Source organism: Halictus rubicundus, chromosome 6, assembly GCF_050948215.1.
Source record: "Halictus rubicundus isolate RS-2024b chromosome 6, iyHalRubi1_principal, whole genome shotgun sequence".
NCBI lineage: Eukaryota > Metazoa > Arthropoda > Insecta > Hymenoptera > Halictidae > Halictus > Halictus rubicundus.
Window position 1 is genome coordinate 5947658 of NC_135154.1, and position 25572 is coordinate 5973229.

The following is a 25572-nucleotide window of genomic DNA, read 5'->3' on the forward strand; positions in this document are numbered from 1 at the left end:
TTACATAACGTCGAGCCGCTCGCGTAGAAGCAAGATTCTGTAATCGAATTTCATGGGACCTAAGGGAAGACGAACAATTGGCCCGCCGCGCGATTCGATTTTCTGTGTTACTTTCTCTTTGAAAAATCGAGATACCGTTCTGCTCGGACGTGAACGCTAAACGAAGCGAAAGTATATCCGATCGAGGCTGGTAACGCAGTAGGAGACGCCGAAACGAGAAGATCGTCGCAATTTCTGTTTGCTCCTTTTCCTCGTGGAACGAATGCTCGCCGAACGAGTGTCGAAACCATCGAATAGGTGGGTGGTCGTCGCGCTGACAAATTTCGAAAGGAGCGACACTCGCGAATACCGTACCATCGCGCGTCACATTTCAAGAATCGGCACACCTGTTCCCCTGCTTGCGTCAAACAGTTCGACGGCTCATGGGCACGTCCCTTGTTTTCTTTTCGATCGTTTCCTCGTAGCGATCGCTGTACCGATTTCGACGGTTTCCGTGTTTCGTCAAGTTTACGATCAAGGTGAAGGCGATAAACGTTCGGTCGGAGTTGGTGACGAATGTGAAGGCGAAGGCAAAGGCGGATGCGAATGCGAATGCGATTGCGATTGCGAACGCGTGCACGTCAATTTCTGTTACGTATGTGCTGACGGTTTCACGAATACGAGAGTCTTGACGTAACGCGGCGCGATCGAGAGTGTCATACGATACATGCGAACCTGTCATGTGCCAATGTCAACGATTCGAAATATCGCGTAAGATCGCTGTTGCCGCAATCGGATAGAAATCGCGATAGACGCTCGGACCGTTGTTTAATTAATTATTAATTTCTCGGGAGGAGTCTTAAAGTATCGAGGGGTAGATCGGTTGCGTCGACGAAAATACGTTTCGGACGTCGTTCATTGAACGCGCGAAGAAGCATCGATAAGCATCCGGATGCGTCCAGGTATTGTCGCGTGTCGAGGAGAGATTCGCAAAGGATCCGAGCGAATCGCGTAGAAAACAACGAAGGGCAGCGGATCAAGAGAGAAAGGGAGGAGCGGCGAGAACGCGATAATTGGAGGCAAACTCGCAACTAGTGTAGTCATTGATCGATCGCGGGACGCCTCGCGCCGCGACGCCCTCTCTTCCCAACCCTAGCGTCCCCACCTGCTCGTTTACGTGTCGGAAACACGTCTTCCTCATTCTCTCGTTCCCTCCTTGTCCCTTACCCGTATCTCTCTCTCTCTCTTTCTGGTTGTCTCTGTCGCTCTTTTCGTCTCTTGCTCGCTCTCTCTCTCCCTCCTTCCCTGTCTCTGGTTCGCCGTTTCCGTTCGACGCGGCCGCGGCCGTTCATCGACTCGCGAGGATCTCGCGACGAACGCGACTCGTTCGACCCTTGCTCGCAGAGATTGACGCAGAAAGGGGAGAACTTTTGGTGCGCGTTCCACGGGGAAAAGTGACCCACACACCGTGAACAGAGAAGAGAAGAGCCTTTGCCTTCGGTCGAAAGGGAACCGTCTCTCTCTTTCTCTCTCTCTCTCTCTCGACCTCGTCGACGATCGGAGCACGAACGGTGCGGGACGGCGACGACGGTGACCGAGGTCGGTGCGATTTCGTGTCAAAATGTGTCGTGACCCGTTGCAGCGAGTCAAGAAAAAATCGAACGACCAGGTTTGACGCGTTTCCGCGGCGAGAGCATCGTAATGTTCCAGCACGAACGCTTGTCGACGTCGCCGTTGCCAACGATTGCCAACCGTTGCTCACCGTTGTTGGTCGAACAGCCAGAGAGAAGATGGTGAACGACCGTTTCTAGGCCGAACGAGAATCTCGAACCGCGAAACGACGAGGCGAGAAGGCTGAGAAGTCGGTCGCCTAGCGATTCGAATAGACGACGACGACGACGACGACGATTGTTCGTTGGTTGGCCGCGGCGACCCGTTTGTCCGAATTTACTCGGGAATATCGAGCAGGAGACACGCGAGGCGGAAACTAGGTCAGTAGGATAAACGGAATCCGCAGCGAGGGAAGTCGAGGAACGGGAAACGGGAAACGGAAAACGGAAAACGGGAAACGGGAAGCGAGAAGCGAGAAGCGAGAATCGCGAAACGGAAGAGAAAGGGAGAAGCTAGCAGAGGTGGTGTTGGCGTGCGAATCGCAGGTATCTATAGGCCGATCGGGAGCGATGTTCTGTTTTCAAAGTCCGTTCACGCGGGCTTCCCGCGTGCTCTCGTCTCCCCTGTCTTCTGGCAAGCCGAACGGCTCGACGATCGGCGGGATTTTACCAACCGGCAAGTCGTGCGTCGTCTCGAAACCCAGAGACGGTACCAGAAGGCTGTCAGAGGCAACCAGCGAAGGTTCCAGTTCGTCGATCGCGTTCATCGACCAGGAGCCGTCGATTTCGGAATGCAGCAGCACCGACACGCTCCCCGACGTGAAAGCGGACTACCTGGACCCGGTAACCCTGTCCCCGGGTTCGGGCACCGGATCGGCTGCGGGATCGGATTCGTCGGTGCAAACCGGAGGCGATCCGGTCGCGTGCAAGCCGGACGAGTCCAGCGATCGTAAGAAGCTGCTGGAGAACGATGATCGCAACCCACCCCCGCGTTCCCTGTGCGTCTCACCGAAGAAGAGATCACCGAAGGGCAACAACCGATGCAGAAAGTTCCTCCTCCGGCTGCGGTCCAACGAGTCCTCGAACTCGAGCAACAAGGAAACTCGATTCCCCTCTGTGTCGACGTCCGCGTCCCCGTCTCCGTCCCTTTCCCCGTCTCCGTCCCCGTCCCCGTCCCCGTCCCCGTCCCCGTCCCCGTCACCGTCACCGTGGCCGTTGCTGGGGAACGATTCGATCGGGACCGAGTCGGCCGATTCCTCGAGGCACCGTCGAGAGGATTACGAAACCATCGCCGTGGATACCGCCGCGACGACCCTCTTCGCGAATTCGTCGCCCTCCGTTCTGATCGACTGTGTCGACTCCGCCGAGCCACCGGTGGAGACTTCGAGGAATCGCAGACCGACCGCCGCAGCCTCCGAGAACGACTTGTCCTCGTTGCAGAACGCGTTCCCCGCGGGTATCGAATCGGAGACCGACACCGAGACCGAGACCGAGGCCGAGAACGGCTACCATCGCGAGACCGAAACGGAAACGGAGGAGGGATCCTCGTTGCCGTTGAGTCCCGCGGGCCCCCTAACCACCGGATTGTCGTCGTCCCTGGCGCCTTATTACAACTTTCTATGCGTGAACGGCGGCCCTATGCGACAGGAGATGACCAGCACCAGCTCGCCTCAGCTCTGCTCCCCCGGGAATCGCGAGTCGAGCGGCGACACTAGCTCCGGCAAGCCACGAGGCTCCTTCGACGCTGGCGAGTTCTCTCGACTGGACAGCCTGGCGCCCGACGGACTGGACGGCTCGTTCTGTCTACCGGCGGCCAGATCCTGCCCGAACCTGGAAGGTCGTAGCGCGGGATGCTCGCCCACCAGCGGCTCCTCGAGCTCCAGCCCCAGCTCGGGACCCGTCGGACCCAGGTTCAAACCGATCGAGGAGGGCGACATACAGATCTGCTTTCTGAACCATTCGAAGACTCTGGTTCGGAAGATCTTGTCCAGCAAGTTCTTGAGGAGATGGGAGACGCATCATCTCTATCTGAACGACGCGTGCATCTCCTCGAAGTCGGTAAGAGGCATATACAGTAAGGAGCAAAACTGAGTCCACACTATTTGAAACAGCATAACTTTTTTAACATTAGATCAAATGACTTGAATGTTATCGAGAAGTTGGAAGGATTAGTTTAAAATTAGTATTAGTTGAAATAGTTAAAATATTTGAATTGGTCGGAATCGCAAAAGAAATAGTAAACGTTGGTTTTTTCAGCTTTTTTATCTGAGCCTGTATTGAACATTTAAAGAATGTGTTTGATTCGCTCGAATAAATTATATCCATGCTGAAAATTTCACCGATATTGGTTAATTCGTTTACGAGTTATAAACGATTAAAAGTGCGACTTCAAGTCGAAAATCGTGAAAAATGGCAATTTTTCCACTTTTAAGCGTTTGTAACTCGTAAACGAATTAACCAATATCGGTGAAATTTTCACATTTCACTCATCAAATCATCAAACACATTTTTTAAATTTTCAATACAGGTTCAGATAAAAAAGCTAAAAAAAAACCAACTTTTACTATTTCTTTTGCGATTCCGACCAATTCAAACTTTTTTCCAAAATTTTTTACACCTCGTCTAATAAACTAATCCTTCTAACTTCTCAATAACATTCAAGTCATTTGATCTAATTTTTAAAAAGTTATGTTGCTTCGAATAGTGTAGACTCAGTTGTGCTCGTTACTGTATATGCATACCATCGAAACGATTTTGTTCGGTCTTGTGTTGGTCGACAACGAAATCGGTAAACGCTTGGTTTGCAGCCCACGGGATTTCTTCAGCATCCGATACCGTACGGTAGCATGTCGGACGTAAGAAGATACGCTGTCGCCAGATGGGATCCCACTTACAAAAACTGCCTGAGCATAGTGCTGCCGGACAGTTCTCTTCTTCTCCAAGCGAACAACGCTTACACGAGGGACCAATGGTATCATTCGATATTGTGGAAGGTAAGTCGTTTATTGTTCGTGTTTTGCTCTTCCGTGGCGGGCTTCGTTCCGGTGTTCCGTCCTATGACTCGTGTTCCTCTTTCCAGTGGAGCATCTTCAAGTACCAGCAGCTGGCGTTGTTGAACGCGCGAGAGGAAGTGATGGCGAAACAATTGAAATCGATGGTGGATTTCGCTCTGTGGACGACGCTGCAAGACGAGAGGGTGACCGTGGCCCCGCTCGAGGCAGCGGCCAAGCTGCTCGAGGACACGATCGCGGAGGAGCCATTCGACCGAGGAGAGACGATGCCCGCCCGCGAGGAAACCGATCGGAAACATCGGGCGGAGATCGTCCTCTACGTGGTGAGCCCACTCCTCGAGAAAGCCGCCCTCCCGGCGAACCTCGCGAGGGTATTGATCAAGCTGGTTCAACTGCATCCGCGATCCTCCCTGGTTTCGTTGATCGGCCCGGCCATTACCAGATGCCTCAAGCACACCGTGGACTTTGGCAAATCTCCGGACATGAGGAAACTCCTTCAGGCGTTCGTGGCTGCTCTCTACGAGGCGGAGAACGGCGAGAAAGCGATTAGAAACTATATCGCGTCCGTGCACGGATCTGGAAGCGGCTGTCCACATCCGAGAGTGCTTCCGAATTTGGTGTCTGTTTGCGTTGCTGCGATTTTCCACAGGTTGGTTCGTCGCGCTCGTCGTTGGTTGGAACGTGCTCGTCGACGAATTCGCTTTTTTACGACTCGTTGCACAACATGGAACGCTTTGCATTTCAGATTCGACGCGGCTCGACGTTCCCACCAGGAAAACAATGAAAGCCCACCTCCTCCTTTGCCTCCGCTCGACTGCTATCTGTTCGTCTTGAACGTCGCGTGAGTACCCGAATCTAGATTGTCTACCATTCTCCGAAAGATCCGGTCGATCCTGTCCGTTACCTGTCCGTTTTTTAGCTCGGAATATGCCGACTGGCGACCTGGTTTGGGCGCCCTGCTGCAACCGATACCATTTCCGGAAGAAGCTTTGGCCACGAAGGAGGTTCAACAGTCGGTTCTGTTGTGCGTGATCAAACGCTTGGCGAAAGATACGAGATGCGTCGTGCATCGTTTTCTTCTGCCGATCAGGGAACCGAGGCCCGGCTGGATCCACGTCGCTTTTCCCTCGAGTCCCGCTTGTCCCGATCAGGGGGAACTATTCGGCGAGATGGTGCGTATTTTATTATTATTCTGCGAGCGTTGGCCGCCAGTGTCCGAGTCGATGCTCAAACCCGTCATGTTTATTTTCGATCAGCTAACAACTCTGTTGGACTGTTGCTGCCGCCGTAAGAGGTTCATAGGGTCGCTGATGAAACAGGCGCGAGACGATTGCATACTTTTGGCGGCGAGAGGATGCGAGGCCGCGCAAAAGGCTCTCTGCCTGATGCTCGAGTGGCATCTGCCGCCGAACGAGGAGGCTCGGCTGCAAATAGTGAACGCCCTCGAGTCGACCGCGTCCGGCAGAGATCGGTACGCTGCTCTCTGCCAGAGGCAACGGAATTTACAAGAGCTGGTGTGTAAATTGTCAAAACTGTGTCCCCGATGTCCCGCGATGTACGCACTGTTCGTTTATACGGTTTTCGTTCAGCAACGAAAGGGCGGTCCGAGGAAACTGACGCTGCCGGTTCGCGCGACGGACGCCGACGTCGCCGTTCTGCTGGGCGGAGGGGCTCTCGGTAACCTGGAGTGCCTCAGTTTGGCTTTCACGTCGGTGACGTCCGCCTGTGCCGAGCAGCTGATCAAGCTGCCGGCTCTCAGGTACCTGAACCTGTGGTCGACGCAATTCGGCGATGCGGGCTTGCAGATGATCAGCGAACACCTGCAAAAGCTACAGGTGCTGAACCTCTGCGAGACTCCCGTTTCCGACAAGGGGATCTCTACTTTGTCATGTGAGTTCTCTCTCTTTTTTTCCTGTGTATCGCGCTTATTCAGTTAGCATTGAAAGGTAAAGGATTCCCGAAGGAGTTAGGACTGGCCTCCTTGCGTTTTGTTAACGCGACTACTCGTTTCTGTGCGCAGCGTTGACGAGCTTACGGAAGCTGAACCTGAACAGCACGAAGCTGTCCATAGAAACGTTCGAGTCGCTGAAGAAGTGTCTGCCGGCGTTGCAAGAGTTCGACGTCAGATACACGGAAGCCTGGTGACCAGAGGTTTCGATCGGAGAGAAGCCGGACAGTTCCGGTGCTAGCAACGACTACACCGTCACCGTCACCGGCGCCGACTGCGACCAACAGAAGAAACTCGAGTCTCCTCGAGCCGAGTAGACTTTAGAAGAGTACTTAGCGAGCCGTTCGATTGCACGGTCGCCGAGCGGATTCCTCAAGTACGTTACTTTACGAGTATACAAAAGCATCTTTGCGATAAGCGATCGCGATTCTTCCTCGTAACCGGTAAATGCCTCTTCGCGAATACGGCAACCGTGTTTCGCGTCAGCGTTCGAAATCGACGGAGTCTGTAAAGGAGAGGAGGCGCGCGCGTCCAGGAGCACGATAAAATCCTGAACGCGCGATCACGGTTCGACGAAGAGAGCGACGCGAGAACAAGGCTTCTCGGAAGCCTCGTGTACTGCCTAAAAACATATTGTTATTAGACGAAACGATCCACGGCGCGTTTTGGGATGCGTTCGAGTTCAAGTAGCGAATCCGTCGCGTTCTCCCGAGCAATCGGTGTCCACGCGAGCACGAACGAGAACATTTTGCCGATTTCTCGAGTACACCTCGACTTATCCGGCGAACGTTCGAGGATAACGCGATCAAGATCGCGGTAATCGAAGATGCCGATTTATACGAGTTTCCTTCTGTTCGAGACAGCTTTTCCAATCTCGGGGAAGCTGGGAGGATCGGCTTGACGGTCGAAGAGTTGAATTTTTGGTTGTGCGTCTTCTGTATTCACGTTCGAAAATTCGATTCACCAGATCTTGTGTTCCTCGGTGTTCCTTTTCGCATTTTTTGGACAGTCCGGTTGTTCAACGTAGATCTGTTCGCTCGAACAGCTTCGTTCCCGATGTTGATCGTGTCGAGTATTTTGAAAAACCGTCGCTCGAGAGCGAACGTAGTTTTATTAAGGGAACAGGGACACGCGTCTAATCGAAAGATTCTATTGAACCGCGCGAATATCAAATGATCATTGGTTAGAAGTCTATGAACGTATTGCCCGTTCGGCGAAAACCGGACAACATGTTCGGAGCAATCCTTCCTCGAATATATTATATTATTATTATATATTATACTAAATTATACTATATTATATTATATTATATTACATTATAGTATATTACACTATATTATATTGTATTGTATTAATTATTATTAGATTATATTATATTGTATTATATTATACATACTTCCTCGAACGGCAAATTCCGCGAAAAGATTCGATTGCCGTGCGTCTCGTTTCAATCGAAGCTTCTCGTTGACCGCTCGTTTAGACGGGCGTGAGCAAAATGAAAAGTGAAACGAGACTCGTCGAAGAAGGTTCTCCGCGGAGAGAGCCTTCACCTTTTTCCTCCAAATAACGCTCAACTCCCTGAGAGTTCGAGCTCTGACCACTGCCAAAACGCGCGCAATCCGGACGAACTATTGCGCCCGTTCATAACGAGTTTTCTCTTTAAAGTTCGTTTTAAGCGAGTCCTATCAAACGAATTTTACTCTGTATTCGGAGTAGCTTGACGGCGGTTAATCTTCGCCTTTCGAGTATCCTGTACCGATCATTCGAAAGTCTCTCGACCGATCGATCGATCGTTCTCGGCGTCTATCAGTTTCCTTCGGAGGTTCCCATCGTTTTGAAATTAACGTTGCTTGTTCGGACACAAACGTACCAGTTACAGTTGACGAAAAAGAGCGTTTTTCGAGGGGAGCAATGTGGGAACTCGAAATAAATCTGATACTCTCCGTTACGCAGGCTCGAACAAAATGGCCAGTTGTATAGTTGATAGGTTCACCGCCTAGGCGGTTTATTTCCTTTCCGAGAATGATGTACATACTTCAAATATATGTATGTATGTATCGTATAATATTACTGTTGAAATTAGACATGGTTTCTTTGTAATTGCGAATCGATAATGGTCGTCTCGCCGCCCTCGGTCCATCGCGCGTCGCGTCGGCTCTCCCTCGATGGTCGGTGCTATATGCGTTCACTATGTACGTAGTCGAGCGATTTGAATCGTCTTCGTCTCGATACCTAACGAATTCGCATCGAAAGCAATTTCCGTAACTATCAAAGTACAAATAGCGAGCGTAGATTTATCTTCCAATCAATTTCCGTCGGACGGAAACTCAACCGTGACGGGTTGCGAGCGTTTATCGCGTTAGGTCGTCTCCGCTACGATACACCGAAATTCTTACCCGCTTCTTAATCGTATCCTGACCCGACCATTCGCCGACAATGGTTTGCTAGCTGTTTCGCTCGATGATCGGCGACATTTCAATGTTTTGCACGGTAGCAGCACCAGCTGCCGATTCGATTAATGTTTTCCCAGTTGATAGTCGAGAGACGACCTAATGGTACTTGGCGTTTCGCAACAGGACCGGAAGAACGAGTAGCGCGAGCGTCGAGCGAACTGGAATTTCTCGTAACTTGTTAGGAATGTAAAGTCGATCGATAAGAGAACGGCGGAATAATGGCCGGCGTTCTTTAGAGTTATGCCGTGCCGTCGTCGTCGCGTCGGTTTAAACGTTTTTACGATAGGCTGTTAAAGTTAAAGGTGTCCAGAATCTCGATCGATCGAATGGATGTTCAGAAGAAGTCGTAGCCGGCGCGACGCGGAGATTGCTGGAGTTGTTGAACGTCGTTGCTCGGCTCTATGGCTACCTCGTTCTTCAAGTTGGCAGGCAACTCGTTCCACACCGACCGCGGCACGGTTTCTGAAACGTTCGAATCGACGTCACCCTCAAAGAACATCAAGGAATCGTCTGTCGTCGCGTCGGTTGTCGATGACAAGAGTAAAGAGAATAAATAGCGAATGTAACGAACGAAAGAGAGAAAGAAGAAAAAGACTACGCAACAGTAGACAATTTGTTCAACCGAAAACCGACTTCTTCCAGTCGTATCGTATCGTCGTATCGTATCGTATCGTATCGTATCGTCGTATCGTATCGTATCGTATCGTATCGGAGCTATCAACGTAATAATGTCAATTAACATCGATTGAATTTACCTACCGGCTAGCACCTCTATGCAATTGAAAATGTAACTACACGTTCAATGGAAAAAGAAAATAAATATCCTGGTTTCTTTTCTCACCTTTACACGTGTACAGGAGATTCGACCAGGTGATCTTTTCCTGGGAGAAGCAATAGACGCCGAGCCGGCCACCCTTCAGGGTCGAGTCGTACACGTTCCCGGAGTCGGCCATCAGCTGTTTGCCCTGGTACAACCTGAACCTAATCAATCCGATTCGCGGTCTGTGCAGAAGCTGCCATCTGTACGGAGTCTTTTCTTTCCAGCCAATCTTTTTCGGGTCTCTCCAGAGTATTTTCACTTGGTTCGGGGTATCCTCGTTATGCCAGAGGCTGTTCCTCAGGAGTTCTCCGGGACCGGTGTCCGAGTTGACCAGCTTCAGCTGAATTCCGGGGTCCCCGACCGCTCGGAACGGTGTCGGCATCCAGTAAGGCTGGTGGCCCTTCTTCCATGCCACGATGTAGAACCGACGATTGTCTTGATAAGAGAACACGAACCCGACCGAGTCGTCGTCGGCGTCGTCTTCGACGAAGAACGTGCCCTCGAAGTCCACGCCGCTAAAGACGTCGGGTCCTGAAGAAACAACAGGGTACGCGCTTGTTATCGATCGTTCGTCGGCCGTCCAATTCGACTTTAGATCAATTGCCGCGTCTAAGAATATTACCGATAGCGATCCCAGGATCGCTGTTGACCAGCTGCTGGATCTCGGCACCGCCGTGATTGATTCTCCAGACTGGATCGTCCTGCGCCGTTCCGAACGGGTCCAGAGCGATCGTCACGTACTTCCGGAAGTCCGTGGTCCAGATCAAGCTGTTGTTCGGACAATTATCATGAATGTTGATCACGGTGTCGTTGTCGTTGTCGTTCCAGCAGGCGTCGCCGATGTATTCGTCTGAAAATATTTATATATATATACAGGGTGGCCCACCTAACTCTGAACAGCTCAATATCTCGAAAACTATCCCATCGATTTTAAAGTTCTTAGTCTTAAATTGCATGGAACTGAAGGGCCTTTCTGACTACATCAACGTGAAGTGGCCTCCCTTCCCCTTTAACGGGGGAGGGGAGGTACCTTTGTAATTTTAAATGGAACCCCCTATAAAATGTTACATATTTAGATTCTACCGGAAAAAACAAGTCAATTTTGTCTGAAACATTTTTTTGTCAGATACTTCCATGATGAGATATAACAGTTTGAAGTTTCGAGTTGTAGGTACTTGAAGCGCTCGGAAATAGCGTTATGGAACTATACGCGCTTGAGTCCTTTGCTTATTCATGAAGAAACACAAACAATAATATTTACAATTCTTGAGTTTGACTCACTTATCTATGAAAACGTTTTCAGTTTAGAGCTGTTATTCAAGCAGTAACATTGTGATTATGGCTACTTTTGACACAGACGTGAATATGTTATTAACGTTAGGTGAATGCCAAAAAAATTATCGGCGTGCAGCAGTGATGTTTTTTGAACGTTATGGGATCATGCAACATTTCATAATTTAGAAAAGCGGCTTAGTAAAGCTGTCACTAATGAAAATAATAGTGCCAGTATTCTTGCTGCAATTACATTAAATCCTCATATTAGTCAACGTACACTTGCACAAACATCACATATTAGTCGTTCATCAATTCAACGAATTTTGAAACGGCAAAAGTATCATCCATATCACATGGTTTTATCACAAGAGCTTTCGATAGCAGATTACGACCACCGCGTAAGATTTTGTGAGTGGCTGCAGGGTGTTGTGGAAAACGACTTTTTGTGCAAAATACTTTTTTCCGATGAGGCCACTTTTATGAATTCAGGGCATGTAAATAGACATAATCTGCATTATTGGGCCGTGGAAAACCCAAATTGGATGCGATGTGTTCCCTTTCAACATCGATGGTCTTTAAATGTTTGGTGTGGCCTAATAGGAGATTTTGTGATTGGACCTTATTTTTTTCAAGAAACTGTAACATCTGCAAGTTATTGTGATTTCTTAAAAAATCATTTGCCTGCGCTTTTGGAAGATGTGCCACTGCACGTTAGAAGAGAAATGTGGTTCCAACAAGACGGCGCTCCTCCACATTTCGCAATCATCACCAGGCAATTTTTGAACGAAATATTTGGGAACAAATGGATAAGTCGCGGGGGACCTCGTCAATGGCCTCCTCGATCCCCCGATCTAACACCATTAGATTTTTTCTTATGGGGATATGTAAAGGACAAAGTTATGTTTGAACCACCGACGACAAAAGAGGATATGAAACAAAGAATACGTGACGCTTGCGCTTCAGTGACTCCCGAAATGTTAAAAAATGTTAGAACAACTTTGATGTTTCGAGTAAATAAATGTTTACAAGCCCGTGGTGGACATTTTGAACATTTAATTTAAAGTACATTTTATTTCTTCACGAATAAGCAAAGGACTCAAGCGCGTATAATTCCATAACGCTATTTCCGAGCGCTTCAAGTACCTACAACTCGAAACTTCAAACTGTTATATCTCATCATGGAAGTATCTGACAAAAAAATGTTTCGGACAAAATTGACTTCTTTTTTCCTGTAGAATCTAAATGTGTAACATTTTATAGGGGGTTCCATTTAAAATTATAAAGGTACCTCCCCTCCCCGTTAAAAGGGAAAGGAGGCCACTTCACGTTTATGTAGTCAGAAAGGCCCTTCAGTACCATGCAATTTAAGACTAAGAACTTTAAAATCGATGGCATAGTTTTCGAGATATTGAGCTGTTCAGAGTTATGTGGGCCACCCTGTATATATATAAATAATATTCGCCTGTCTTCTTCCCCAACTTACGACGGCTGTGACGTTGATCCGGATTGTGCACGTAAGGACAATTGTCCCGATGGTTGGGCACTCCGTCGTTGTCCATGTCGTCGTCGCACTCGTTCCCAATGCCGTCTCCGTCGTTGTCGTTTTGCCCGGCGTTCGCCACGTCGGGACAGTTGTCTCTGTCGTCTTGAACACCGTCCCTGTCCCTGTCGTTGTCGTTGTCGCAAACGTCTCCTACTCCGTCACCATCCTGATCCAACTGATCCGGGTTAGGATCGAATGGACAATTGTCGCAGGCGTCGCCGACCCTGTCTTGATCCGAATCGATTTGATCCTTGTTTTTCCGTCTCGGACAGTTGTCACGGTTGTTCGGCAGGCCTGAAAAGACGTCGTTGCGAATTTCAATCGCCGCTTCGCCGTGGTAACTTTGAGCGGGAGATCCCCTCTCGAGGGCTACGTATCTCGCAGTAAGGTCAAGGCAACGTTACAAGAAACTCGGAATAAGTAGAGATCAGATTAATTCGTACCGCGTTTTAAGGGTACGTAGCTCGTTGTACACCCCGTGGCAGAATGTTTCCGATCCGATACAGTTGTATTAATCGGAAACTTTTTTCCGAGTAACAATTTGTTTATTTCTTCGTTCCTTTGCCATAATAAATGTAAGCTTATGTTATTTTGTTGTTTTTCATTCGTTAATAAGCCCCTTTTCATTTCCCATCAGTTTTAACCCCGTAAAGTAATATTTTATACTTCTAAATTGTGAATGTTTTCTCTAAAATCCGTTTCAATGCCTCCGATCGGAAACATTCTGCCACGGGGTGTAGGAGGTCCGCCGCACAGGGGCAATTTGGACAACGTCTGATTCAAAATCAAGGAACTTTCGATAGGAATCAGGTAGAGCGATGAAATTTTTTTAAATGAAAGCTGCAACTTTGTAGAATATGCGAAAAATAGAGAGATTGTGGTACGAACGTTTTTTAGCCTCGAGAAAATTCGTTAAACGCGCATAAATTCAAGAAAATTTTAGTTTTTCCAATACCACGCGCGGAAAAAAATTTTTTTTAACATGCTATACATCATTTCCCATAGATTTTTTCACGCTGATTTCAAATCTGATCTCAAAATTTGTCTACGACCTCAGGATTTTGCAAAAAATAGATTTTTGTGACAAAAACTAATGAAGTCATTTTTTCGTTGAAACGATTGGATGGTAATAATCTCTCTATTTCCCCATATTCTACATAGTTTCAGCTTTAATTTAAAAAAAATGTCATCGCTCTACCTGATTCCTATCGAAAGTTCCTTGATTTTGAATCAGATTTTGTCCAAATTGCCCACTGTGCGCCGCACTTTTTGCTCCGCGTTATACGGAAACAGGCGTTGTAGGAGAGGGTTTACCGTACCGTCGTTGTCGATGTCGTTATCGCAAGCGTCGCCGACTCCGTCGTTGTCCGTGTCTTCCTGCTTCGGGTTTCTGACGAACGGGCAATTGTCGCACACGTCTCCGACCGAGTCCGGTCCGTCGCGATCCGTGTCCTCCTGTTCCGGGTTCGAATGCAACGGGCAATTGTCCGAAGGATTCAGCACGCCATCGTTGTCGGCGTCCGGATCGCAGGCGTCGCCCATCCCATCCCCGTCGGCGTCCTCCTGGCCGCTGTTCGGTATCAACGGGCAATTGTCCGCGCGGCATTCACGATCGTTACACCGTAGGTTCCCATCAGGGATCCCGTCGCTGTCCCTGTCCAGACCGCAGATCAGCCCGTTGCCCGCCCATCCGACGTGACACTGCGAAATCCGAACGACGGGAGCATCTTATCATTTCGGTGTTTCGAACGAGTGCGAGGTCGCGAGTCGCGAATAGTAAGTTTACCCTGCAGGTGTAGCGATCGGTGTCGATGCACACGCACTCTGCGTTCTCGTCGCAGATCGTGGTCGAGTCCGCGCAGACGTAGCCTCTGCGATGGCACCCGATCGTCTGGTTTCCCTCGTAACCGGGCTTGCAAGAACCGCATCTGAACGAACCCTGAAACGATTCGAAACACGATCGAGTCTCCCGAGATCCGACCAAAACTCTGACACCCGGAAACTCGGAGCTTACCTCCGTGTTGATACACTCCATGTGCGGATCGCAACCACCGTTGTCGATAAGGCACTCGTTCACGTCGTGGCAGATCTGCTTGTGCGTCCTGGCAAACTCCAGACCGACTCCCTCGACGATGGTACCCGTGTACCCGCGCGGACAGGGTTCGCATCTGTACCCAGAATGCAGATTAACGCATCGGACGCCGGGATGACAAGGTTGGGCCAGCTCGCACTCGTTCAACGTGACGCAGGACGTACCGTTGCCGACGTAGCCGTTCGGGCAAGCGCCGCATCTAAAACCGTGACGGTGTTGGGTTTACTTCAACGGGGATCGATCCGTTTCGTTTGTCTAGCCGAAATCGCGCACGGTCAACGATCGAAGCGAATGAAACGAGACTGAAATTCAACGGAGATGTGCAACGCAGATGCGAATGGCGAATGATCGCGCGACCTGTAATACGGGGGATGAACGATCAACTCGCACTCCACTTCCGGGTAGCATGGCCGGCTCTCGCAGCCGTTTCTGCGCCGCTCGCAGCGTATCCCGTCGCCGATGTGCCCGACCGGACACATACCGCAGCTGAAAAATTCGTACACAATCTATGTACAGCGTGCCCGCAAATGTTGCTAGCCGGGTTAACGTTTTCCCATCGTGTGTTACGCGTCCGTAACCCATCCGAGGATATATGGCCGCGCCATAGACCATCGCGCACGGGCCCTGCTGGTTAAGCGCTTCATATCGAAAACCATGTACCACGAATGGTTCACCGAATGATTGCAATTGCAAGCGCACCGTGCATGCGATGTTACCGGTGACACGCGCGTGAAATGGAAAGAAGCAAGCCGATTTGCTTCCGCATCGGCTATCGCGTGGTCCCAAAGCGCGGCAGTGTCCGCTTAGCTTGGCCAAGTTACTGGTCCCTGCGAAATCGCTACACACGGTCGTTACACAGGGTACGGAGCATCGATTTTTCGGAAAATGTTTTCCTCAGAAGAATTGCGAGCAAAAGGATAGTCGACCGCTAAGCTGACACCGGCGCACAGTGGCGCCAAATGGCCAAAAAGCGGCAAAAAATCTGTAAAAACGAAACTATCCAACGAATTTGTTTGAAAATTTGTGGAGAGATTGCCACAGGTACAACGCTTATTTGGCAATAAAATGTTTGTCAAAAGTTGTTAACATTAAGTAATACGGGCTAATCGAAAATCTCTGTTTTCTGCCCATTTTTTATTTATGGAAGCATACAACAAATAGTTTAATAGATTTTGGTCTGGAACTAATCGTTTTGGCAAGGTGTAATATTGATCTAACCTTGTGCAAAAAATCATGAGATCCTTCGAGAACCTTTCGCCGCAATTTAAGTTTAGATATCAACTTTCAGAATTTCCAAGAGTGAATCGTGCGGAAGTTACGATTATTTGATGTTCCAGGTGAAATTTTTTAGGAATATCTCTAAATAATAAAGAAAAATGTGAAGTGCATATGATTTATTAATTTTTTATGTATAAAATAATATTTAATAACAACTTTTTTTTATCTTGCATAAATTATTTTTATAGCGTTCATTGGAGCACTACCAAAAAATACCTGTTGCATTTTTCCGACAGTGGTCCAGTGAACGAAAACTTTGTTTATTTAACATCAAAAACTGTTATTAAATATTTTTTTATATGTATGAATGTCACATTTTTCTTTATCATCTGATATGTATCCCTTAAAAATTTCACCTGAAACATCAAATAATCGTGACTTCCGCGCGATTAATTCTTGCAAATTCCGAAAGTTGATATTAAAACTTGAATTGCGGCGGAAGCATCTCGAAGTATCTCATGAAATGTTGCACAAAGCTAGATCAACATTATAACTTGCCAAAACGATTAGTTCCAGATCGAAGCTATTCGAAGGATTTTTTGTATTCCTCCATAAACAAAAAATGAGCGTAACGCAAAGGAACTTCAGGTTAGTCCACATAAAGAAATTATTTAAACAATTGATTCTAACTAACTATTTAACTTTTTCCTTCATCATAAATGATATATCCCTAAAAAATTTCACCTGAAACATCAAATAATCGTGACATCCGCGCGATTAATTCTTGCAAATTCCGAAAGTTGATATTTAAACTTAAATTGCGGCGGAAGCATCTCGAAGTATCTCATGAAATGTTGCACAAAGCTAGATCAACATTATAACTTGCCAAACAATTAGTTCCAGATCGAAGCTATTCAAAGGATTTTTTGTATTCCTCCATAAATAAAAAATGAGCGTAACGCAAAGGGGCTTCAGGTTAGACCATATTACTTAATGTTAAACAACTTTTTTTGGAAAATTTTTTTGCCAGTTAATAGTTGAAACCATTTGCAATAACCCATATGATTTGTAGACTCCTAAGTATTCAATTATAGACGGAGTAATTACATAACTATCGCACTGAAAACTGATGAATTCCCAGGAGCGAGGAAATGGTTATTTACCATACGTATATCTCCGTAAAAAATTTTTTTTCAAAAATCTAACTTTGGCACATCATGCACGCACTATTAGGCTATACAAAAATAATTTTTTTTATAAAAATCGAAAACTTATAAAATAGATTTTTTGCCGCCTTGGCACCACTGTGAGGCGCACAGTGGGCAATTTGGACGAAATCGGATTCAAAATCAAAGAACTTTCGATAGGAATGAGGTAGAGCGATAAAATTTTTTTAAAGTGAAAGCTGAAACTTTGTAGAATATAGGAAAAATAGGGAGATTGTGGTACGAACGTTTTTTAACCTCGAGAAAATTCGTTAAACGCGCACAAATTCAAGAAAACTTTAGTTTTTCCAATACCACGCGCGGAAAAAATTTTTTTTTAACATACTATACATCATTTCCCATAGATTTTTTCACGCTGATTTCAAATCTGGTCTCAAAATTTGTCTACGACCTCAGGATTTTGCAAAAAATAGATTTTTGTGACAAAATCTAATGAAGTCATTTTTTCGTTGAAACGATTGGATGGTAATAATCTCTCTATTTTTCCCATATTCTACATAGCTTCAGCTTTAATTTAAAAAAAATTTCATCGCTCTACCTCATTTCTATCGAAAGTTCTTTGATTTTGAATCCGATTTCGTCCAAATTGCCCACTGTGCGGCGCGGCGAAGCGCGACGCGCCAAAAGCGAAACGATGCGAGCGAATGGGTACGATAACGAGAACCGATCGAAGGAAGAGGTAGAGTAACCGGTACCTGTAACCGTCGACACGGTCATAACAACGAACCCCGCGGAAGCACGGATTGCTCGCGCAGGGGTTGGCCATCTTCGCGCATCGATATCCGTCGCCGGTGTAGCCGGGCGGGCACGGGCCGCACCTGGGCCCGTGCGGCGTGTCGCGGCAGTCGGCGCCCGGGAAGCAGGGCGACTTGTAATCGCAAGTAGACGGTGCAGGCGTCGTGGTCGTAACTGTGGAATCGAGAGGATCAGGGTTGATCAGGATTATTCGCTTATCCGAGCTAGCCCGATTTATTGCATTCTTTTCCAGCAAGGTACATGTGTGTGCGTGTATTTATTGCAGGCGCAACGTATCGCGCCGGTTTTCTACATCGTTGTCGTCGTACTACACGAGTAATTGTATGTACATCGACGTATCCAGTTAATAAACGTACGTATGGTAGGTACAAGTATACTATGTATATCGTTACTTTGTAGGAGAAAAGCGAAAACGTTCGGAGAGAAGAGCAAAGAGGGTCTCTCTCCGTTGGCAATTAATAATCTTTCGATACAGCGGAACTTCACTCACCGGGACGTTCGCGGCAGCCTGCGCAATTTTCGATTAGACGTCGAAGATGCTGCGTCTCCATTCTCTGCAAACGGGAAAACTCGACGTTAGTCTCGCAGAACGAAAGAATAACCCTTGGCCGCGACAAAGAGCATACTCGTACTCACGTTCAATTCGATTTCCCTCCAAATCCTTTTGGTAACTTCGATCAGCTCGTTCAGAGTCTTGGCTATCTGACTATCGGTGAGGCAAGCTGCAAAGTTGGATCGTTTAGGTTTAGATAGTTGAAACGCCCACGCTCCAGTTCGGGCCGAAAAGAATGAACGAGGGAAACCATAAGACTTTCGGTTACCTTTCTCGTCCAAGCTCTGGATCGTTATGTCTCCTCTCCTCGGCGTTCTCTTGTAATTCGAGATCGATCGACCATACGGATCCGTTTCTTCCTCGTCTTCGTTGAGTTTCTCCCATTCTCGATCGATCTCGATGTCGCCCAACGAACTATATTTATCGTGGCCGTCCTCGGAAGTGCGTTTCGCGGGCCGATTCGATCGACCCGATCGAGCGGAGGAATGGCCATGCTCCGACTCCGATTGCGATTGCGATTGCGATTGTAATCGCGAATGAGTCCGCGACCGCGACCGCGCGAATCGCTCGGCGTCGTTTAACCGATCGAAATCGTCGGTTCCATCCGAGTTGTCGGAATGCGAGAACCAATTGGACGATTCCTCTTCCTTCGAGAGTACCGTGGCCGCGTTCCTCTCGGCCGAATGCTCCGGACAGTTTTCCTCCTTGAACGCGTCGTCGACGTACGACGATCGATACACTTTCGCTTGGCTTCTTCTTTCCCTGAACTAAAAAACCCGACCACTCGGAACCATTGACGAACATTCAATTTGCCGCCCACCCCTGGCCTGGGTGAGCAAACTTTCATCATATACAGTGACTCAAACAATTGAACAAATGTTCGAACAAAACGAAAACAAGTCACAGTACACCTTTCTCAGAATCTTGCTTAAGACCGTTGATATACAGGGTGGCCCACATAACTCTGAACAGCTCAATATCTCGAAAACTATGCCATCGATTTTAAAGTTCTTAGTCTTAAATTGCATGGAACTGAAGGGCCTTTCTGACTACATAAACGTGAAGTGGCCTCCCTTCCCTTTTAACGGGGGAGGGGAGGTACCTTTATAATTTTAAATGGAATCCCCTATAAAATGTTACATATTTAGATTCTACCGGAAAAAACGAGTCAACTTTGTCGGAAACATTTTTTTGTCAGATACTTCCATGATGAGATATAACAGTTTGAAGTTTGGAGTTGTAGGTACTTGAACCGCTCGGAAATAGCGTTATGGAATTATACGCGCTTGAGTCCTTTGCTTATTCGTGAAGACATAAAATGTACTTTAAATTAAATGTTCAAAATGTCCACCACGGGCTTGTAAACATTTATTTACTCGAAACATCAAAGTTGTTCTAACATTTTTTAACATTTCGGGAGTCACTGAAGCGCAAGCGTCACGTATTCTTTGTTTCATATCCTCTTTTGTCGTCGGTGGTTCAAACATAACTTTGTCCTTTACATATCCCCATAAGAAAAAATCTAATGGTGTTAGATCGGGGGATCGAGGAGGCCATTGACGAGGTCCCCCACGACTTATCCATTTGTTCCCAAATTTTTCGTTCAAAAATTGCCTGGTGATGATTGCAAAATGTGGAGGAGCGCCGTCTTGTTGGAACCACATTTCTCTTCTAACGTGCAGTGGCACATCTTCCAAAAGCGCAGGCAAATGATTTTTTAAGAAATCAATAACTTGCAGATGTTACAGTTTCTTGAAAAAAATAAGGTCCAATCACAAAATCTCCTATTAGGCCACGCCAAACATTTAAAGACCATCGATGTTGAAAGGGAACACATCGCATCCAATTTGGGTTTTCCACGGCCCAATAATGCAGATTATGTCTATTTACATGCCCTGAATTCATAAAAGTGGCCTCATCGGAAAAAAGTATTTTGCACAAAAAGTCATTTTCGACAACACCCTGCAGCCACTCACAAAATCTTACGCGGTGATCGTAATCTGCTATCGAAAGCTCTTGTGATAAAACCATGTGATATGGATGATACTTTTGCCGTTTCAAAATTCGTTGAATTGATGAACGACTAATATGTGATGTTTGTGCAAGTGTACGTTTACTAATATGAGGATTTAATGTAATTGCAGCAAGAATACTGGCACTATTATTTTCATTAGTGACAGCTTTAGGTTTATTGCGAGTCTTTTTACACAATTCACCGTGCTCGCGAAGCCGCTTTTCTAAATTATGAAATGTTCCATGACATTTTTTGATCCCATAACGTTCAAAAAACACCTAACGTTAATAACATATTCACTTCTGTGTCAAAAGTAGCCATAATCACAATGTTACTGCTTGAATAACAGCTCTAAACTGAAAACGTTTTCATAGATAAGTGAGTCAAACTCAAGAATTGTAAATATTATTGTTTGTGTTTCTTCATGAATAAGCAAAGGACTCAAGCGCGTATGATTCCATAACGCTATTTCCGAGCGCTTCAAGTACCTACAACTCGAAACTTCAAACTGTTATATCTCATCATGGAAGTATCTGACAAAAAAATGTTTCGGACAAAATTGACTTTTTTTTCCGGTAGAATCTAAATATGTAACATTTTATAGGGGATTCCATTTAAAATTACAGAGGTACCTCCCCTCCCCCGTTAAAAGGGAAGGGAGGTCACTTCACGTTTATGTAGTCAGAAAGGCCCTTCAGTTCCATGCAATTTAAGACTAACAACTTTAAAATCGATGGCATAGTTTTCGAGATATTGAGCTGTTCAGAGTTATGTGGGCCACCCTGTATATGTACGAAAAATGTAAACATTGCGTCGGTACTTCACGACATTTTAAGCCCTGTAATCGTACAAAGCGGACATGTATTATGAATTTGTATATTCTGTGCATTATTTGATCAATTATTTGTGTTAAGTTCAATTGTGAAAAATTCTTATATTTTTGGCATTCCTTAGCACAAATATAATTACTGGTGACTCATAACGTTATATTTAAACATTCGAGAATACGTTTGTGATGAAATAATTAATACAAAAAATATTTTTAGTCATATTTCATAATGAGACCAATACAAGCAAGTAAAATATCAGAAATTAAAAAACTATTAATATCTGGGCTTTCTCATCGCGAGATTTCTAAGAAGGTACTGTGCTCTGTTGGTACTGTGTCTTCAGTACGTAAAACTTCAAAAGAAAACATACTAAAAAATAAAGCAGGACGAAAATCAAAGTTATCCACTACCACAAAGCGATTAATCATACGATCAATCCGTAATGGTAGCGTTGATAATGCTGTACAGATGCAAAAAAATTTAGTCAGACACCATAATATTAACGTAAGCGCTGAAACAGTGCGTAATGCACTGCGAGAAGTGAATTTAAGAGGACGTGCAGAAATAAAGAAACCTCTTCTTACAAAGCGACACAAGAAGCTTCGACTGCAGTTTGCCGAGAGATATAAAAATTATACAGATCTCGATTGGGCACGAGTAATATGGTCAGACGAGTCGAAAATTAATCGTTTTGGGTGCGATGGACGCGAATGGACATGGCGAGGAAATAAAGAATAAGTACGGTCGCATCACGTTCATCCAACACTGAAATTTGGAGGAGGCCATATCATGGTTTGGGGTTGTATGACCAGTGAGGGCATCGGATGCGTTGAAAAAATTGAAGGTCGAATGACTGCAACATCATACACATCCATCCTGCAGAAAAGTTTAATTGGAAGTTTCGCAAAATGGAATAAGAACGCAGAAGAAGTCATTTTTCAGCACGATAACGACCCTAAACACAAGGCAAATATTACCAAAGAATGGTTAACAGCTCATGGTTTTACTGTTTTAGACTGGCCCCCACAGTCTCCCGATCTGAACCCAATAGAACACCTATGGGGTTTACTAAAAAGAACAGTTGCCAACTTCGATCACAATTCAAGAAGTATTATTGAATTATGGTCAGAAGTTAAAACCGCTTGGGAAAATATTAAGGCTGAACAGTGTAAAAGTTTAGTAGATAGTATGCCTAGACGCATAGAGAAGCCGTACTGAAAGCGAAAGAAGGGTATACGAAGTACTAATATTTCATTTTTTCAAACTCAAAAATTTGATCATTACATAATTTGTTAATTTCATTTAATTTTGTTTAAAAAGTGTAACATATTTAAGTTGATTCTGTATTATACGAACTACGAAAACTATGTACGTATTATAATAAAATATTTTGTTACACATCTTAGTAACATGTGTTCAATTAAATATGAAATTGAAACAAAATTAAACATTTGATCAATTGTTTGAGTCACTGTATCTTAGCTATCCACGATCGAATGTCTCCTATGAAATCGACCTGTCCGAGTGTTTTTTATTTTTCTTTGCGATTCTCGATTAGATCGATTTCCGACAACGATAGAAAAAGGATTCTCTGTTCTCGCGGAATGACTCCGTTTCGCAAAGACCGACAAAGATCGCGTAGCCGCCGGTAGCCGTTGATCCTTGAGGATTTTGACGCGCATCTCGATCGGATCAGCAAGAAAGTGGGCCGTCGCGTCGCACCGCGGCGTGAATATTCAATAAGGATGAATTCCGAGCGAATCGAAACCGATTCGACGCTTTTAAACGCGTTACGCGAGTTGGCAGCCGCGCGTAATAAAGCAAAGAACCTTGATCCGAGCAACCATATTTGGAAAGACATCATCCTACGATCTCTAACGTCATCGTTGCTCCATAACGACCGTGTAACGCTCTCGCAGATCGGAGAGACGGAGCAAACGAAAAATTACGTTGGTGTTTCCGCGCGAAAGGTCCAGACAGCAGGACCGCTCGAGATCGTTTCGACCAACCAACTCTGCTTGTTTCGCCATATTCGGTGACAAAAGCAGTTCGAAATCGAAATCACCGAAAAGATTACGGAATCGAGCTCGGCGAAACGGTGTCGATCGTGAAACGGAGTCAGTCCCGTTTCCTAATAGACGGCACTCGATCAAAATCGAAAGCAGACATTTTCGACCAAAATCTTCCCTAATCAGAGATTTGAGACTTTCACGGCCCGGCATCATACAGTTTTGTCTGTTGAGGCTTTCGGGTGTAAGCCGTGTCCTAAAGGAAGCCCAACGTTTCGCAAACATTGCAGCTAGCTTCATCAGGGGGTCAGAAGACACACTGATACTGACTCCCTGATGAAGCTAGCTGCAATGTTTGCGAAACGTTGGGCTTCCTTTAGGACACGGTTTACACCCGAAAGCCTCAACAGACAAAACCGTGAAATCTTCCCTGTTTGTAATTGCTCACCGCCTCTATCGGCTGACCGTTCTCGTCGTCCGCCCTCGTCGGCTCCCTCGAACGTTTCTCGAACGGTATCGTGCCTTGATAGACGCAATCGACGTATACGTCGACCCGTGCATCTGGTTCGTTTCGATGTACCGTCACGATCACGTTCTTGGTGGGCGCGTCGTCGCGCAAATTGCTCGCGTGGATGTGCTGCGCGGTTCGATGCCCACCTTCGTCGAGGCTCTCGAGGATCACTGAAACCAACGTTCGTTCCCCCATGGTTTTCCATTACATTCTTCCATTTTCTCGGTTGAAACGAATCGCTACGATCGAGCTCGCTCGTCTTTTATCGATTACTCAACAGAAACCGGACTTGTTGCTCATCGGCCAAAAGATTCCGCGCGATAAAAGGCAGAAGTTGTCGTGCCATTAATCTTGGCTAATGTATGCGTTTCGTCGAATCACGTTTCCGGAAGAGCATACGCGTGCCGCGTCACCTTGAACGAGTCTCTTTCTATCTCCCTCTCTCCCTCCATATATATCTATCTCTCGCGAATTATACCGTGAAATGGCTAAAACGTTACCGTTTTACCTCGTTTAGCCCGCCTGTCGATCATCAGCATCGTCTTCTTTCTGGACGCGCCGTGCTTCACTGCGAGAAGCGTCTCGACCATTGCCTCCGATGACTTTTTCTTCGATTTCACGTTGGATAAGGCGATCGCGAACTGGTCGTCGTCCCATACTTCTCGGAGATTCGTCGTCAAACCTGGGCAAATGTATTTCCAATCAATTTCCCGAGCTGTTCCGCGTGTCCCGAAAATTGCCAGTCCATTGTCAATTCTCCTTACCGTTTTCTCCGTAGAAAATAATTACGATCTCGCGGCATCCCCGAGGAGTGCTTATCGGAAAACGAGCGAAAAGGGAAATAGGTGCTTTTCCCGAAAGCGTCGCACGGTCGTTTGCAGAATTGACAGAGTCGACGAACGCGAAAGTAACGAACGCGGATTAGAGCGGAACGAGAGACGGAGAGACGATTCGCCGTTACCGGGTTTCTTGTCAACATTTACGGCGACTGGTTTTCCTATCCCACGAGTGTGTTATGGGAATGCGGTACGGCTATGGAAGCACTAGGCGTTTCCCTTTGCCTCGAACCGCGATACACGCTCGGGAAATTCTACGGTAATAGAAGACGACGAACACGCAACGTCGCCGAGACGGTGCAAATCTTCGAAGCTCCTCAACGCCGAATCTAGCGCGCTTATTTTTCGCGAGTCGTTCGGCATTCTGCCGATCGAGTATCTCCTTTTTAGGGTTTGTCGTTGACCGACCACGCTCGGATTTTCATTCTACTCGCTACGTATTCCTTACCTTTGTCGGGTATCAGGCTGGCATCGACGCGACAAACGATCAGAATCACCGCGACGATCAACGCCCGAAGAATCCGCATTTTCTATCACCTCCGAAAATCGATTACCTCGGTCTTTCGGTCGTCGCAGAATTCGCCGATTCGATTACTCCGAACGGGAGAAGCCGTCTAGAGCGGAGTATTCACGATTCACGGATTCACTTTTCGTTCGGACCGATCCGACGCAACGCATGCCTCGAGATGTCCAGCGAATAAATAGATCGCAGGACGTTGGCGTTCGTCGACTGAGACGAGGAAAAGCCTACGAGCGACTTTATACGTCACCCACGGGAGTGTCGGAGTAGAGCCGTAACTAAGTACGAACGCGGTCCGTGTTGTCCGCGTCGTTCGCGCACCTACGAGACGATCAAACGAATTTGCGCGACTACGATCCTCCGCGATG

General features: G+C 46.7%; 2 protein-coding genes across 3 annotated transcripts; one reads left to right on the top strand and one right to left on the bottom strand.

Annotated features, from left to right (window-relative positions):
* The first annotated feature begins 1847 nt into the window (after nucleotides 1-1847).
* On the top strand, nucleotides 1848-8338 carry LOC143355103 (C-Maf-inducing protein). The gene is made up of 8 exons (XM_076789615.1): nucleotides 1848-3647; nucleotides 4397-4582; nucleotides 4669-5249; nucleotides 5346-5441; nucleotides 5520-5772; nucleotides 5857-6114; nucleotides 6190-6490; nucleotides 6621-8338. The coding sequence occupies exons 1-8, from the start codon at nucleotides 2160-2162 to the stop codon at nucleotides 6743-6745; spliced, it is 3288 nt and encodes a 1095-aa protein (XP_076645730.1). The 5' UTR covers nucleotides 1848-2159; the 3' UTR covers nucleotides 6746-8338.
* On the bottom strand, nucleotides 7807-25568 carry Tsp (Thrombospondin). Of its 2 annotated transcripts, XM_076789613.1 has the most exons (15): nucleotides 25133-25568; nucleotides 24357-24530; nucleotides 23786-24018; nucleotides 18753-19251; nucleotides 18568-18653; nucleotides 18422-18485; nucleotides 17871-18084; nucleotides 15089-15217; nucleotides 14654-14930; nucleotides 14426-14578; nucleotides 13959-14340; nucleotides 12580-12933; nucleotides 10444-10671; nucleotides 9843-10352; nucleotides 7807-9463 (listed from the first exon to the last, which is right to left on the bottom strand). In XM_076789613.1, exons 1-15 carry the CDS (start codon nucleotides 25209-25211, stop codon nucleotides 9336-9338), a joined length of 3510 nt encoding a protein of 1169 aa, XP_076645728.1. In that variant the 5' UTR covers nucleotides 25212-25568; the 3' UTR covers nucleotides 7807-9335. The 2 variants fall into 2 exon arrangements, with proteins under 2 accessions (XP_076645728.1, XP_076645729.1); XM_076789614.1 differs by lacking the exon at nucleotides 15089-15217 and having other exon boundaries at nucleotides 25133-25567.
* Between the last annotated feature and the right edge of the window lie 4 nt (nucleotides 25569-25572).

Excerpts from the sequence above, each read along its gene's own strand:
- LOC143355103 (XM_076789615.1), top strand. The coding sequence starts at position 2,160 with ATGTTCTGTTTTCAAAGTCCGTTCACGCGGGCTTCCCGCGTGCTCTCG. Across the intron at positions 5,250-5,345 it reads GTTGCTGCGATTTTCCACAG|ATTCGACGCGGCTCGACGTT; the intron begins GTTGGTTCGTCG and ends TTTGCATTTCAG. Across the intron at positions 6,115-6,189 it reads AACGGAATTTACAAGAGCTG|CAACGAAAGGGCGGTCCGAG; the intron begins GTGTGTAAATTG and ends GTTTTCGTTCAG.
- Tsp (XM_076789613.1), bottom strand. The coding sequence starts at position 25,211 with ATGCGGATTCTTCGGGCGTTGATCGTCGCGGTGATTCTGATCGTTTGT. Across the intron at positions 18,486-18,567 it reads GGAGGGAAATCGAATTGAAC|AGAATGGAGACGCAGCATCT; the intron begins GTGAGTACGAGT and ends TCCCGTTTGCAG. Across the intron at positions 14,579-14,653 it reads TGGAGTGTATCAACACGGAG|GGTTCGTTCAGATGCGGTTC; the intron begins GTAAGCTCCGAG and ends GAATCGTTTCAG.